General features: G+C 40.6%; 1 protein-coding gene across 1 annotated transcript in view; it reads left to right on the forward strand.

Annotated features, from left to right (window-relative positions):
* galnt18b (UDP-N-acetyl-alpha-D-galactosamine:polypeptide N-acetylgalactosaminyltransferase 18b) overlaps positions 1 to 16,657 on the forward strand; it is a 97,295-nt gene that overhangs the window by 70,816 nt on the left and 9,822 nt on the right. Inside the window, exons 7-8 of the mRNA XM_004543152.3 lie at positions 1,593 to 1,778; positions 5,090 to 5,227. Coding sequence (XP_004543209.3) covers positions 1,593 to 1,778; positions 5,090 to 5,227 — 324 coding nt within the window. The remainder of the gene's footprint in view (positions 1 to 1,592; positions 1,779 to 5,089; positions 5,228 to 16,657) is intronic.

The following is a 16,657-nucleotide window of genomic DNA, read 5'->3' on the forward strand; positions in this document are numbered from 1 at the left end:
ATCATGGCCCGCTGCACTGACTGTGAAGTTTCCAAAACTGTTCTTGCACTTGAGTAACAGTCTGACTTTTCAGGTATGATGTAAACATCAGAAGAGAGCTAAGAAGGAAATTCCCTTTTCTTTGTAAAACAGAGTCAGCAATGTGCTCAAAATGTTCCTCAGAGATTCTTGACATGATAGCATCAAACAGTTGCTGGATGGGTGGAACAATGCTCAGTTGGTACCGAGGGGCTCAAAGTGTACCAAGAAAGCATCCACCACGCCGTGAAACCACCAGCAGTCATAACTACTGATACAAAGCAGGATGGATCCATAATTTCTTGTTGCTCAGAACAAATTCTGACTCTGCCATCATCATGTCGCATCAGAAATTGAGATTCATCACCCGAAACAACGTTAATCTAGTCTGTATGAAATGGCCTGTATGGCCTGTGTTTTTGTATAGTGCTTTACTAGTCCCTAAGGACCCCAAAGCGCTTTACACAACATTCAGTCATCCACCCATTCACACACACATTCACACACTGGTGATGGTAAGCTACATTGTAGCCACAGCTGCCCTGGGGCGCACTGACAGAGGCGAGGCTGCCCAACACTGGCGCCACCGGGCCCTCTGACCACCACCAGTAGGCAAAGGGTGAAGTGTCTTGCCCTAGGGCATTGAGTCTCCCAGAGGTCTTCATTATATGAGGACACAACGACCGAGACTGTCGGAGCCGGGGCTCAAACCGGCAACCTTCCGATTACAAGACGAACTGCCAACTCTTGAGCCACGATCGCCCCTGGTGAACTGGTGTGGTCTTCTGCAGCAGACATGATTTTCTGCCTAATGAGTTTTTGTTAGAGTTATTGTTGGCTTCCTACCAGCTTAAAGCAGTGTGGCCATTCTCCTCGAATCTCTGGCATCAGCAAGGCATCTGCACTCAGAGAACTGCTGCTTTCTGTAATTTTCTCTATGAACCCTAGAGATGGTCGTGTGTGAGAAATTTTAATGGATCAACAGTTTCTGAAATACTCAGTCCAGCGTATCTGGCTCCAACAATGATGCCATGTTCAAAGTTCCTCAAATTAACTTTCTTCCCCATTCTGATGCCCACTTTGAACTTCAGCAGATTGTGTCGACCATGTCTACATGCCTAAATACATTAACCTGCTGGGTTGTCATTGGCTGATTATACTGGCATTTTTAATGAGATAAGGTGGCCTGTGAGTGTAAAAAAACAACAGAAAATGGGTCACAGGTCTTTGCAGAAAAAAAAGTTTCCTGTATATTGCCAGTTCTGGCAGCACAGTACAGCTTATTGAAACTCGTCCCTTTCTAAAGTATCCTTTAGACACTTTCAGTGCTCCATAGAGGGCCTGCTTGCTAGCATGAGCATCAGGTACAAGGCCCTAGAGTGTGTAACAGCAACATCTGTGCAGCCTGTGGTGCAGCTGTGTTTTCTTAAAGTCTTCTGGGGTATCTGTCTGTTTTGTGACTTAATTGAATATTTCAAGATAAACTTTTAAACAGCACAACAATAGCTTGGGTTGTTATTGTGAAAAAACTAACAGAACTTTCTTTTCTTTGTATTTGGAATACTTAAATCCAGGTGTGGCAGTGTGGAGGCAGCATCGAAGTCCTGCCTTGTGCTCGCATCGCCCACATAGAGCGTGCTCATAAACCCTACACTGAGGACCTGACATCGCACGTACGTCGAAACGCCCTCAGAGTTGCAGAAGTTTGGATGGATGAGTTTAAAAGCCACGTCTACATGGCCTGGAATATTCCACTGGAGGTCAGTGACCATGTTAATGACAACAAGCACAAGTCACACATGGATTTGAGGGTGGGGAATGTCAGCTTACACCTTGTCAGTAGTGCAATGTGCAATGAAAAAAGTTAATCCCTTGGAAATTGTTGTGATTTTTTTTACACGATTGGACTGCTGATACTTTAGATGTGTGCAGACAAGGAAAATAAACAGCTCTTCTTTAGTGGCATTCATTCACTATTCAGAAAGAGTCTTCAAAGAATGATGGTTCCTTTCCAAAACCCTAAAAATAACATCAAAACAAGAACTTCATAATTTCTCACAGCATGATTGACTGTTTTCCTTTTGTGACATAATCCAAAGGGAGTATTTATAAAGTCAGATGTGCAAACCCACAAATAAGCGATCATATCAGAGAAAAGCACCATAAATTTCAGGATGATCAGGCTGAGTCCAGTCTTCAGCTACCTAATCTAAATGTTGAGGGTTGAGTGTCATCTGTTATCAGCTGCTCTCCTCCCATCACAGATGCTTAGTTGAACGAGGCCCCTGACACCTCCTGAAGGCTCAAATGAAATGATTTTCTTGTGACTTACAGACTGGCCTGAATTAAATACGTGCCACTGAATGAATAAATGCTTAATATGATTCAAGAAAATGGTTTAAATGAGGACATTAGCATTTAGAAAATCCATTGTAAAGGCTGACAATAATAATTTAAAAGATTAATTAAAGAAAGTAACTGGATTATAGTGTGACTTGGGAGTGAAATAATGAATAATACAGAAAGAACAAAATTAAATGCAAAGACAGGCGCTGTACGTCATTTATTCAATATGTTGGAGCAGAAATGCCGCTGATTTACTCTTTTCAGTCTTTTCATTTGAGGCATTTGAGGCTATACTCACATATACTTACGTAATATTTTCAGCGTGTTTTCACAGTTGTATTAGTGTCAAATTTCAAGGATTTCATTAAAAAAAAAGATTTTTATTTGATCTTGGATTTGGTCAATCAAAATAAATATGCACGCTGTGTCATCTTATGTTAAATGTAGCATCCCTCAAAGGCAAAGTCAAATGTTTGTTCACTGAATCTTTTTTCTTGTCCTGAATAATCTGTTTGAATATGTAAATCCATGTTATGAATAGATGAACATCTGCAGGCAATTCATTCAGTCAATAATGAGGCGTTTAACAGAGCCTGTACTCAAGAAGCATGAAATTTTGCCCCAGCTTTAGCCCCATGAATTAACCACACAGTGAAATCATCAGTGTTAATTTACCTCTGAGAGCCTCAAAATGAGCATAGTGCTCATCCGAAGTTTGCATCCATCTGAGTTCACTTTTGGGGGAATTATGTTAAAATGCTCTTCATAGACTACAGCTCTGCATTTAACACCATAATTCCCTCCACACTCACCACCAAGCTGGAGCATCTGGGACTCAGCTCATCTATGTGTCAGTGGATCTCCAACTTCCTAACTGGCAGACCACAGGCAGTAAGGATGGGCGGACATGTCTCAGCCTCCACCACTCTCAGCACTGGAGCCCCCCAGGGGTGTGTTCTGAGCCCCCTGCTGTACTCTTTGTACACATATGACTGTGTGGCCACTACCAGCTCCACCACCATCATCAAGTTTGCTGACGACACCGTCGTGGTGGGCCTGATCTCTGATAACAACGAGACGGCCTACCTGAAGGAGATTAGGAATCTGGAGAACTGGTGCCAGAGGAACAACCTCCTTCTAAACGTCAGTAAGACAAAGGAGCTGATAGTGGACTTCAGCACTAAGCAGGAGAGGAACTACCAGACCCCCGTCATCAACGAGTGCCCAGTGGAGAGAGTGGACAGCTTCAAATACCTCGGAGTTCACATCACGCAGGACCTGTCATGGTCCTGTCACATCAACACCGTGGTGAAAAAGGCCCGACAGCGTCTCTACCACCTCAGACGCTTGAGAGACTTCCAACTGCCCTCCAAGGTGCTCAGGAACTTTTACTCGTGCACCATAGAGAGCATCCTGGCGGGAAACATCTTAACCTGGTTCGGGAACAGCACCATGCAGGACAGACGAGCTCTACAGAGGGTTGTGCAATCAGCTGAGCGCACCATCCGCTCCGAGCTCCCTGACCTGCACTCAATCTACAGCAGGCGGTGCTGGACCAAGGCCAGGAAGATCGTGAAGGACCTCAGCCATCCCAACAACAGACTGTTCTCTCTGCTGAGGTCAGGAAAGCGATTCCGCTCCCTGAAGACCAACACAGAGAGACTGAGGAGGAGCTTCTTCCCGCAGGCGATACGGTCTCTCAATCACACCACCACACAGTACTGACCCACACATATGGTTCTTACACACACACTGGACTTTCTGGACTTTGGTTTTGCACAACACTGGTCACTATATTCTTCATTTCCGGTTAATACTTGTACAGCTGCTGTTATTGTGTATATATTTATTTATATTTAGATTTCTTCATACATTCTTATATAGTTCTATATTGTGTATTGTGTATTTTGTTGTACAGTTATTTTATTTTCAACTTTAATTTATATATTTATCTTTATCTTATTCTTCCCAGTTAAATTTACCCTTCATTCTAATTTGTGTTGTACAGTTATTTCATTTTTAACCTTAATTTATATTTTATTCCTTTCTAGTTAAATTTACCCTTTTTAATTTTTCATATTTATTTCATATCTTATTCATAGCCTTTTCCTTTTTTGTTTTCTTTAGGTCACGAGCAGTTGTCCAAGCATTTCACTACATATCGTACTGTGTATGACTGTGTACGTGACAAATAAAATTTGAATTTGAATTTGATTTGATTTGAATTTGAATTTTGTGGATGTTTTTGAACCACGGAGAGCCACATCAGCAATATTTGCATCCTCTTCATCTTAATTGAGAGAGGCGTTGGTGGTGCTAGAGGCAATGCATAGGACAACATGCAGCAGATGGTAACTGTGAGTGGTGGAAGAAGTTTCCAAACCCTGGACTTAAGTAAACTAGAGGTGACACATAAAAAAAACAACTCAATCTTAAATCCAAGAAATTCACTTAAACAACTGAAATGAAAGCTGTACTTTTAAATATACACTTAATCTAATGTTATTTTTCACCACTAGTAATATAAGGCAAGATGGATTTTAAGTCAAAACAGAAAAAACATTAAAACTTTATAGGGGCTGTTCAAATGCACAACAAACGGCTGCACAATGCACCTCAATGACACATTATTTGAGTCATCTTTTTACAATCTACAGGTAATCAATTCTGTACTCTGCGTGAGCATCTCTGAGTTGTCCTGTGTGTTGCTGTTTCCTTAATGCAGGACTCAGGGATTGATATTGGCGATGTGTCTGAGAGGAAGGCTCTGAGGAAGAGGCTGCAGTGTAAAACTTTCCGCTGGTACCTGGTCAACATCTACCCAGATATGAGGATGTACAGTGAAACCATCGCATACGGAGTAGTAAGCTGCCAACTCTCTCTTCATCCTAAATTCAGTTCGGTGTCTGCAAATGCCAACGCAGGGCTAAACCGTGCCTGAGCAAATCATTTTAATCACTTGTGCTGGGATATGGATGGCTGCAGTCAGGAACACAAACAGTTCATATAGACCAGGTTGCTTCAGCAACTCTGACACTTGCCTACACTACACAGCTGAAGTATTTATTATTTTTTTGATTCTTATGATTTTTCTTATAAACTGCAGTAAGGTTAATTAAAAGATACCTGTAGCATAGTCTTCTAGAGAGCGTTGCGGCACAGTTTTCAGTCAGAAATGCCAGAAAACATAACACCCAATTGGCATGCTGGCAATGCTTCTATTTGCCCATTCCTAGGTGTTCTCAAACAGCTGCATTTCCACGGTCCTCCCACGCCACATCACTACGATCCACCCTAATCCACAGTGACACACAGACCACACTATTATCACACTCATTTTTATCTTTTTTTCCCCCCCACATTAACTGACAGTAGATAGTGGATGGATACAGACAAGGGAATAGATGAGTCTCATTACATTAATTTCCCAGAATTAGTTGACCTAATTACCCCGTATTTGTGCCATGCATTCACGGGTTACTCAGTTGTGGTGTCATGTGGGTTCATTACATGCAACAGATTGTCAACCTTGTCTAATGAAAACAACAAAATACAAAGGCAAGGCGGCAGTGTCAAACTAATTTTTCAGTATTATTTATGCTAAAGATAGGTGTTTATCTCTCTGTGTGTGTGTGTGTGTGTGTGTGTGTGTGTGTGTGTGTGTGTGTGTGTGTGTGTGTGTGTGTGTGTGTGTGTGTGTACACGCAAGAGAAAGACAATGCGAGAAATTGCCTATTTGGATTTTGTGGATGTATACAATCAAATGTGATTTAGGTTGATTAGTTAACCCATCCCAGCAGATTTAATTTGATTTGATTTGAGTCTCCCCAAGGTATACACTCTTCCACATGCATAACAAATACACTACTGAGAGATAAAGAAAGCTGATATTTCATGTGACATTGCCATGCCATATGCCATGCACTAACATAAGAAATTACACTTTACAGCTAGCTTATGAATTATAGCTAATGGTGTGTATTTGGATCTTTACCTATAAAGTTGCCAAGGAACTGCCAGTGCCTCTACTTTTACTTCTAGTAATGCAGCTAACTGAGTAGCCCCATTCATCATGCATAATTACCAGCCACATCCATTAAAAGTAACTCTCTCCTTAATGATCTGTGCACTTCTAAGTTTTTACTTTACTGGCCACAAAAATAGGCCCCATGGATCTGTTATTTTTATAGACTAGTATAGACCGTAAGTACACAAGATATTGCCTTTATTGTAATATGAACAATCTAAAAGATGATGGCCACAGTTTAGCCTTCATCACCAAATTGATTATTTATTCAAGCAATTGGAGGGGGGCAAAGTATACAGTTCAGTCAGATGACAGAACACATCATAAAATCCAGTTTGTATAACCTATTCCTACCCAAAGGTCTTTCTGAGCTTCCTACTCGAAAATGACATGGCCAAAATGAATGGAGTATTTCTCTGCAATTACAAACTCTCTGTAAACAATCTTGGTATCAAAATAAAGCTAATACACCTTTAAAAAGAGCCCATGAGGTTGCCATCCCCCTGGTGGAATGAGCTCTCACTCCCTGGGGCAAAGCAAGGCCCTTAGTGCTGTACGCCAGTGAGATAGCTTCTATAATCCAGTGCACGCACTGGACAAAGACAATGCATCCTCCTCTGCTCTTCAGCTGCAAAAGAAGGGGAGCAACTCAAGCTCCATTGAGTTATAAGATGCAGGCATGATCTTGGGAAAATATGCAGCATTCGGACGCAATATGACCTTGCAGCCGACAGCAGAGAACTGTGTGTGGAAGGGATGCACAGGGAGAGCATGAAGGTCACCCATTCGCTTTGCCGAAGCCAAAGCGAGAAACAATGCAGTCTTATATGAGATAAATTATATATCCACAAACCCAATGGTTTCAAAAGGGGAGCCACAAAGGGGCTCCAGCACCAAAGACAAGTCACGCGAATCCCATTTAAAAAAACATATGGCGAGGGGATGTGCACCTGGTGCCACCCTGTAAAAAAAAAAAAAATATGACAAGCAGATAGCTGCTAAATAAACCTTAATTGTAGAAAATGAAAGGCCCTTATCCAGCAGCTCCTGCAGGAATGTCAAAACATCCACAATAGAGCACTAGAATGGGAGAGTGTGGCGGTCCTGGCACCATTGCTTGAAGCCTCTATTGGATGAGACCCTAACGCTCTGAATTGTCGCCACCACACTAGGTGGCAGGCCCCTATTAACCAAGTTTGACCTTTCAGCAGGTAAGCATATAGGCGCCACAGATCTGGACTCGGATGAACCACTTCTCCTCCTGTCTGGAAGAGGAGATCCCTGCGGAGAAGAAGCTGCCAAGGACTTGCTGCTAGCAGACTGATTATCTCTGCACACCACGACCTTGTGGGCCACCAAGGGGCCACTAGAATCAGAGAGACTGCCAACGCACTCTCTCTAGAACCAGAGGGGAAATGCATACAGGAGCATATCTGGCCATTGGTGCGCCAGCCCGTCCATGCCCAAGGGTGCATCGTGGTCGATTTTGGACAAGAACAGTGGGCAGTGAGCGATGAAACAAGGCCACTCTGTGCTGCAACAAACGTGCATGTCTGGAAAGCCAGCATATTTCCAGGAATGAAATCTGCTGACTTGGGATTGGCGAGCTCTTTTGAAAGTTCACAAAGAAACCGAGTGTCTGAATGTGTGACAGAACCAGTGACAGCTGTGTCGCCGCTTGCTGTCTGGAGCAAGCTACGAGCCCAGTTGTCTAGATAGGCTAAGATGCAGGTTCCTCTCTCTCTGAAGAGTCTGAGTGCTGCCTCCGCACATTTTGTAAAGATGCGAGGAGCAGGCAACAACCTGAACGGCAGACCCAGGTATTCATAGGCTATGCCCTCAAATGCAAACCTCAGGAACTGCCTGTGGTTCAGGTGTAAAGCCACTTGAAAATAGGCATCCGTTAGATCGATTGTTGCAAACCAATCACCTGGGCCGGCTTAATTCAAAAGCTGTCTGAGTGTTAGCATCTTGAACTTGTACGTTCATAGATACTTAAGGTCGAGGATGGGACAAAGCCCTCCCCCTTTTTTCGGAACAACAAAATAACATTTTCTTTCTCCGAAGCAGGGACCACTCATATTGCTTTTTTCTGCAATAGCGCATTTATTTCTTCCCTCAGTATCACTGCTGCCTCGTTGCCAACAGTAGTGTTGATGACTCTGCGGAAACGAGAATCATCAACGGAATTGCAACCTGTAACCCATAGCTGCGGTTCGCAACACCCACGGGGAGGTGGCGCAAGCATGCCATTGAGGGAGCCAGCTAGATGACCTGCAGCACTGCTGGTGTGACGTTGTCAATTGTAACATGGTAACATGTACATTAACACATTTTGTTGGAGGCACCTTTCCTGGGGCACAACAATGAAAAACAGCGGGAATACTTGATGTGGTCACCTGAACATTTAACACACCCGAACCAGGAGTTACAACCTGAGACATTTTGTGTGCCAGGGGTTTTTGCTTGGGAGACGGTGTTAGGAAAGTGCAGCGCCTTCTGGGGCTGACAACCTGAACAGAACTTAAGTGGTGCCTCTTGGGCGGCAACAGAGGGGGAAAAGCAGTGTCTCCACTTTCTCCACTCAATTCCACAGCTCAGAGGGTTAACCTATTGTGATGGAAATTTATGTATTGGTCCCACGTTTTAGTAATATCGCTTTTGGGTGATTTAATCCGTCTTCGGATTCGGATGAAGCCGGGGCCCCAGAGTTGGAGAGGAGAGTGTCATGCCTTGCAACAGCCGTCCATCCCAGGACTTTCTCCACAAACGTCACCCATCTTTCCAGGGTTGAGCACCAGAGCTGGTGACAAAATGTAGAGGCTTCCGGCTCTGTCAATGCTCTCCTAGCATGGACAATCCCCAGGCAGACAGGGCAGGCATCGTGCTGGTCTTTGTTGTGAAAACAGAAACCGCACCACTGAGGACAGGGGTGGACAAAAGATTTCTGCTTTACTCGCTTAGGTTTGGAGTCCATTCCAAAGCGCAAAGCAAAACGATGCACAAGAAAAGTCGAAGTTAGTGCTCCAACTGCGTCAAGTCGGCAGACAACGGAGCTAACTAGCAACAGCTAGCTAGCCCAGATCAGCAGAGGTATTCTCAGTGAGGTGAAGAGCGTAAAAACTGAGGGATGACTGTGATGACAGGGGGTATATGTGCAGGCGGGGCTGTGCGTATGTCATCACAGGTCATCCACCTTAAAGACGTGAATAAAGGTTTCTTCAGCCATGACACGCGAGGATATGATATCCCACACTTATGTGTTGTACTGAGTGAATTGACTTAAAGGAAACTTGAAGTCATTGTGGGTTGCATACCTCTTGAGCATTGGGGCTCAAGAAGATATATCAGTTCAAAAATCATTAGACTAATCATAAGATCATAAGAGCTCATGGGTTGTTTGGGTTATTCCTACTGACTGTAGGAGAGAAAAGGACAGAGCATTGTTGTGCCGTATTTACTGTTTTTTATTTTTGTCTTTATATTAAAATCTCACTGACTTTCTGTTTACAACATCATTACACTTCTTATAATCAGATTCACTACAGAATGCTTACTTTTAATAATTTTATTACATCTGTTCATTTTACATACTATTTCAAGAGCAAGAGTTGAGGCTCAGGTGTGAAATTTATGGTTTTCAGGGTTTTTATCAATTTTTATCGTTATTTTTTGATCGTTTTTATCGTTAACTCAGTTTCCCTGTGTCTTTTCCCATGTATTATGAATACATCTTTTTTTTGGTACCGGTACAGATTTTATTTTGTTGTATTACCTTAAAGCCCGGTCTGTGAAAATATTGTAGGACTGTTACCGCGCCAGATCCGCGACCCCGAACCGTAGTAAGGAAACCTCTGGCAGTTACTTGAAGGTTCCGTGACTTGCTCGTAGCCGGCAACTAGCTTACTGTACAGGTCAACTCCGCTAGTAAAAAGATCAAAGGAGGCGTAGGAAAACTGCTTCACCGAACTTTATTTCTTCTCCAACGCACAAACACACCGTGTACAGTGGGCTGAAACAGTTTACTCACAGCGAGCATCGCCGACACAACTCTGGCTGCCAAGGGAGTTATTATATTCCTTTTACTAATTTTCTTTCCGTCTCTTCTGTTGTTAACCGTTACTTTTTCCCCTTCTCGTCTCTCTCTCCACACAACTACACCAGGGCAGTCCCGCTACACACATCCCAAATACATTTCCCATCAGGCTTCACCCTTAAAGGGCCATGCTTGTAATAGGACATAAACCGGTCCGTGGCACAAAAAAGGTTGGGGACCGCTGCTTTATTTGGTGTATGAAGCTGTGGGAATCACAAACTTTTTAACAATAAATAAAACTGCAAATTCTGCTGTTTATTAGGTGTAATGTTTATCACATTCACTATGTTAGCCTAGCTAATGTTAGCCTAATGTTCGCTAATCTGCCCTAGCACAAAGTCAAAAGTGCAATGAATGAAAATTTGTTTAGTTTTCACAGGTATTTGGTCATAAAAGAAAAGACTGGATAAACTGATGATCTGATGAATTACCTCTAGCTGGATAACCCAGTATCAGGCCAAAATGGGTAATATGCGCACAAGCCCACCATGTCCATTTCCATGCAGAAGTCACAATAAGTTGCAGAAGGCTGCAGTACCAGCAGAGGGAGACATTTTATTTTTAGCCAACATGAAAATAATCACAGGAAAGAATTTAAACAGACATTATTAACACATTAGCATCTAAATACATAGGGCTGTTCGATATAACGATATATATCGGTAGAGCAAGAAACCAGACTCATTGATCGCAATCCTCATTCAATGTTCTTAACGGCAGTAGAAGAAAAGGAAATCATTGATATTGTTGGGAAATTACAAACAAAAAACTCCACAGACTCTGATGACATAGATATGGAAATAGTCAAGAAAGTGATAGAGGGCATTTCCAAACCCTTAACACATATCTGCAATTTGTCCATACAAACTGGTACATTCCCGACACAAATGAAAATAGCTAAAGTAACACCATTGTTCAAAAATGGTGATAAACACCAATTCACAAATTATAGGCCTGTCTCTCTACTTTCTCAATTTTCAAAAATACTGGAAAAGGTTTTTATTAATAGACTTGACAAATTTATAGACAAACATAAAATAATAACGGATAGTCAGTATGGTTTCAGATCAAATAGATCAACATCATTGGCATTAATAGAATTGATTGAAAATATCACTAACAATATAGATAAAAGACAATGTATAGCTAGTATATTCATCGACCTAAAAAAAGCTTTTGATACAATTAATCATGAAATATTACTCGATAAATTGGAGTATTATGGCATTAGAGGAGTGGTGTTAGAGTGGGTAAAGAGTTATTTGAGAGACAGGAAACAATTTGTGAAAATTGGGGAACATCAATCAGAGTGTATGGACATTGTTTGTGGAGTTCCGCAGGGGTCAGTATTGGGACCAAAGCTGTTTATCCTCTATATCAACGATATATGTAGAACATCAGATATATTACAGTTTATTCTGTTTGCAGATGATACAAATATTTTTTGTGCTGGAGAGAACTTACAGCAGCTTTTGGAAATTGTCACACAAGAAATGATTAAACTGAAAACATGGTTTGATAGAAATAAGTTATCATTAAATTTGGAAAAAACGACATTTATGTTATTTGGAAATTATAAAAAAGATGCCGAAGCAAAGTTATTAGTAAATAATGTCGAATTAGAGCAAGTTTCGGATACAAAATTTCTGGGTGTGATAATAGATAACAAAATCTGCTGGAAACCTCATATAAAGTATGTACAAGCTAAACTGTCAAGAAGTGTCTCCATACTGAGTAAAGTTAAATATTTTTTGCCTTCCAAATCACTCCGGGTACTTTACTGTTCACTTATATTGCCATATTTGGAATACTGTGCGGAAATTTGGGGAAACACATATAAAACTTCACTTCAACCAATATGTAAAATTCAAAAAAAAGCAATCAGGATAATTAGTAAAGCTGGATATAGAGACCATACTAACACCATGTTTTTGAAATTAAAAATATTGAAGTTTATGGATCTTATAAAATACAAAACGGCAAAAATTATGTAGATACAATATGTTACCAAGAAATATACAGAGGATGTTCTATGACAGAGAAGGAGACTATGAACTAAGGGGTAAATTGAATCTGAAGATTCTTAAAGCACGGTCAAATGTTAAAACCTTTTGCCTAACTATTTATGGAGTAAAACTGTGGAATAGCTTTACTGCAGAATTACAGCAATGCTCAGGAATTGGCAAGTTCATAAAGACACTTCGAAAATTACTCTTGGAAGGATATGATATTGAAAAAGACAATCACCCATTGTATGTATAAATATGTCAACTCGTATTTAAATTATAAATATCGTGCCAGCCTTGTTGATATAAGTTTTCTTGTGTATTGTGTGGAATATGTGATGAGGAGAATTAGGTAAATATGTGGGATTAATAAGATGTTGAGCAGGGGTAGGAGTTAATAAGTATGTGCATACTTCTTCCTACTCCTTTTCAGACCAAACAACTGTTATCTCATGTTAGACGAATGTGTTTTATTTTATTATATTTTTCTTGTTTGTCTGTACAAATACGTGTGTGTGTGTATATCTACACATATATTCATATTCGTAAATGAAAATACATGTAGACGAGTATATATTGGTTTTTTTGTTTGTTTTATTATGTCTGAAATAAATAAAGATACAAATACAAATACAAATACGATATAAAAACTTCTATCGTTTCCTAATACGCTATCGTTTGTTTCGTGGTGTCGTAAAATAAACTGTTTACAGCAATATTTTTTCATCATTTTGATGGTCATTGTAGTGGCTATATTAATTTCTTAAAGTTCTCTCTTTCTCTTATATTTAATATAACCACACGGACAAGTGCCTGTTTTTACATGTTGTTGTTAGCAACAATGATGGTAAAACCATCGCGTGGCTCCGCTGTCCGCTTGTTTGTTTTCTACTAAACCTTTCACAATAAAGCTCAAGATCCTGTTGAGACTTTTCAAATAAAACTGAATCACGTGAAAGAGTATGCAGAGAGTTTACGGATGAGAAGAAAAAAAAGAAAAAAGAAAAAGAACTGTTAGGTGCTAAAAAATAAACCTTAGACTCAAACTTTGAAAGAAAATGTATAGTTTCATGCATCGGTTAAAACACTCGAATCCAGATAAAGGACGCCCAGCTGGAAAAACTTCACGCAAGTCGAGTTGCCCGAGCGTCACAGAATTTACAGAAAATATTACATTTTTGTGATTTATATTGTTGTCAGGACGATAAACGTCTTATGATATGAGATTTTTGTCATATCGCACAGCCCTATAAATACATATTAGCCACCTATCTTAATTGTTTGCAGTGATTAAGGACCCTGGAATGTATTTCATACCTTCCTTGCTCATTAGTGACTTCTTGGCTTTAAATATATTATCTCCGCCTGCTGTTATGGAAACTTCTGCATGCGTGTCCATTTCACACTTTGAAGAAGCAAAGCATAAAATGGAAACGGTGGCCCGGTGTTTCTGTTACACGCTTTGCAGTGATATCGGGTTGGGTTGTAGGCTATTTTTTTAATTGTTGTCATGTTGCGGCATTAATTAACAGAAACAAGATGTTGCTCAATCATAAAACACATCTGTAGTGTTTTAAACCTCTGAGCATGGGTTCATAGTCTTGACCAAAGTGGTAAGCTGATCATTTTTATTTCGACAGCCAAAAATGTCCTCACATTTTCAATTCACGTGTTTCAGGTCTATTTATTTCTCCCTCATCTTGTCCTCTACAGCTTTGTATCTAATTCCTGTTCCTATCCAGCTTTGTATTTGCTGTGCACACATTAGAGCAGTCCAATCAAATCTGAAGGATTTCATTTTTAAATCTCTCTTGTAACAATACTCCACCCACATATTTTCTGAAACATGTTTCATGCATCATCTTTCAAAAGCTAAAGGTCCTGATGGTTCAACGTGACTGTTTTCCCATAGGTGTCGCTTACTGTTACATATTTATTGTTTTTATAGCTTTAGAATAGTTTAGACCTGTACTGTTGATGTGGCCATGTGCTGCCTGTGGATCTACTGATTATCAGATACGAGTAGACATCCCCGGAGCAACTGTGTTCTTCTGATCTCACATCTTTGCCTAATTCACTCCTTGCTCAAACCACTATCCCTGAGCTCCCTGCGGTGCACTTTGTATCTTGCAATCTTGCCGACCTTTGTCATGACGCACATGAATAACCCTCTGGGCCTCAAAATCTGAGTCATGTTCATGAAGCGTAACAGTTCTGATTTACATTTTTATAGAGTAAAAATTAGTTTAAGAGGATTCAGAACATGATTCATGTTTAGATCTTTCGACCCACTCACGTCCATTTTCCTCTGTATTTCCTGTAATTATGCTTTAAACCTCATATTCTGTGAGTTACAGTGAAGATGTATGATTGATGTTGGTATTATATGGTTTCTGTGGGATGTAAACCTCTCTGGCCTCTTAATTAGTTACATCTTGCTTGTACTGGGTTGGATCACCTTTTGCCTTCAGAACTGCATTAATTATATGTGGCATAGATTCAAAAAGGTGCTGGAAACATTCCTCAGATGTACACTTGGTACTAAGGAGCCTGAATTTTGCCAAGAAATTTCCCACACACTATCAAACCAGCCTGAATCATTGATACGAGGCAGGTTGGATCCATGCTTGCGTGTTGTTCAGAACAAATTCTGACTGATCAAATGCTGACTGATCCAGCACAAATTGAGATTCATCAGACCAGGCAGTGTTTTTCCAACCTTCAATTGTTCAATTTTGGTTATATTCAAGTTATACAATCATGTTTCATGTTTTTAGCTTCCTGTTAACAGGTATAACCAATAAAGTGGCGAGTGTAATTCTTATTTGTCTTTCTGGGTTTTTAGCTCCAAACTTACACAGTTTTGTAGAAGTATTTTCGAAGCAAAAACAAGCACTGCATCAGGAAGTACTAACTGTCTCGGTAATAATTTCCTCCCCTATGGAAGAAGAAATAATGCAGTGCAGAGTTGAACAGAGCTTCCTCGCTCTGTTCGTGGACTGTTTTTGGCTTATTGATCAAACATGTAGTACTCTGACATGTCCATCTGCATCTAAAGGACAATGGTCACTCTTTCGAGGATGCCAATGTTCACATTTTGGAAAGAGAAGCCAGATAGTTTGAAAGAAGAGTGAAAGAAGCCATCTATGTCCACTGTGAACGACCATGTTTGAACAGAGGCGGTGGCTTGCAACACCAACTGTCTGCCATCTACAATCCAGTTTTGAGATCCCTTCCCAGACACCTTAACGCCCACTCACATCCTGGACCATTTGACCTCAGGAAATCACATGATAGGGTAGGGCCAGGTTTCACAATGAGCTCACCCGAAACCTTGGCTGATTGTGACCTACACCAGTTTTCACACCTTGGCTCGTGTGATTAGGTAAAGGATCATTAGGGGATCCTTTTGTCCCTCTCAGGGGGACACTCCCACAGGGTTTAAATCTGGGACTCTCCACCATTTGACCTTAGAACTGAAGAAGCTTCTCAGATGAGAGGTGAAACGTCTTCAAGCAACTTAAAGAAGTCCAGATGCTTTTCTTTCCAAGCTCCTTAGACTCTGACATGTAGTACTTTGGATTACAAAAGCATCATAATCAGTACATACTCCAGCATAATAAATAAAACTGACCATGCATACAAAACAGCACAGAAAATATCATTGTCTTGTAGCAGTGTCCTCCGTACACCATCGATTTTTCACACATTTGGAGTAACAAATTGAAGAACTAACAGGACTTCTCTCAGACAAAGAAAAGACACTTGCTGCAGCAAGCATTATAAAATGGTACCAGGATCAATCGACGGAGTAATAAAGTGACATGTAATTTACCACCTTAAATAATTGCCTTTTTTTGCTCAGTTAGTTAAACTCTTAAGGGTGGTCAAGAATTTTCCCTTTGAGTACAATTGTAATTCTGCAGGACAGCAAAAATCTTTTTTTTCTCGCATGTTTCTTTTCAGTTTTCTTTGTAGCTACTTCAATAAATTAAAGGAGGTGAATAAATCAAGCTGTACTAGAAAAGAGCGCATCGAGTTGTCTTTTAATTATGACAGGCTTGAATGGAAGCTCGGCACTTCGCTGCGTGAACCTTGTAGAAATTAGATACTACTGTTGATGGAAGCACATATTTCTAAAGGATGTAAAGGTAACATAACAAA

The sequence above is a fragment of the Maylandia zebra genome, linkage group LG1, assembly GCF_041146795.1.
Source record: "Maylandia zebra isolate NMK-2024a linkage group LG1, Mzebra_GT3a, whole genome shotgun sequence".
NCBI classification, from domain to species: Eukaryota; Metazoa; Chordata; class Actinopteri; order Cichliformes; family Cichlidae; genus Maylandia; species Maylandia zebra.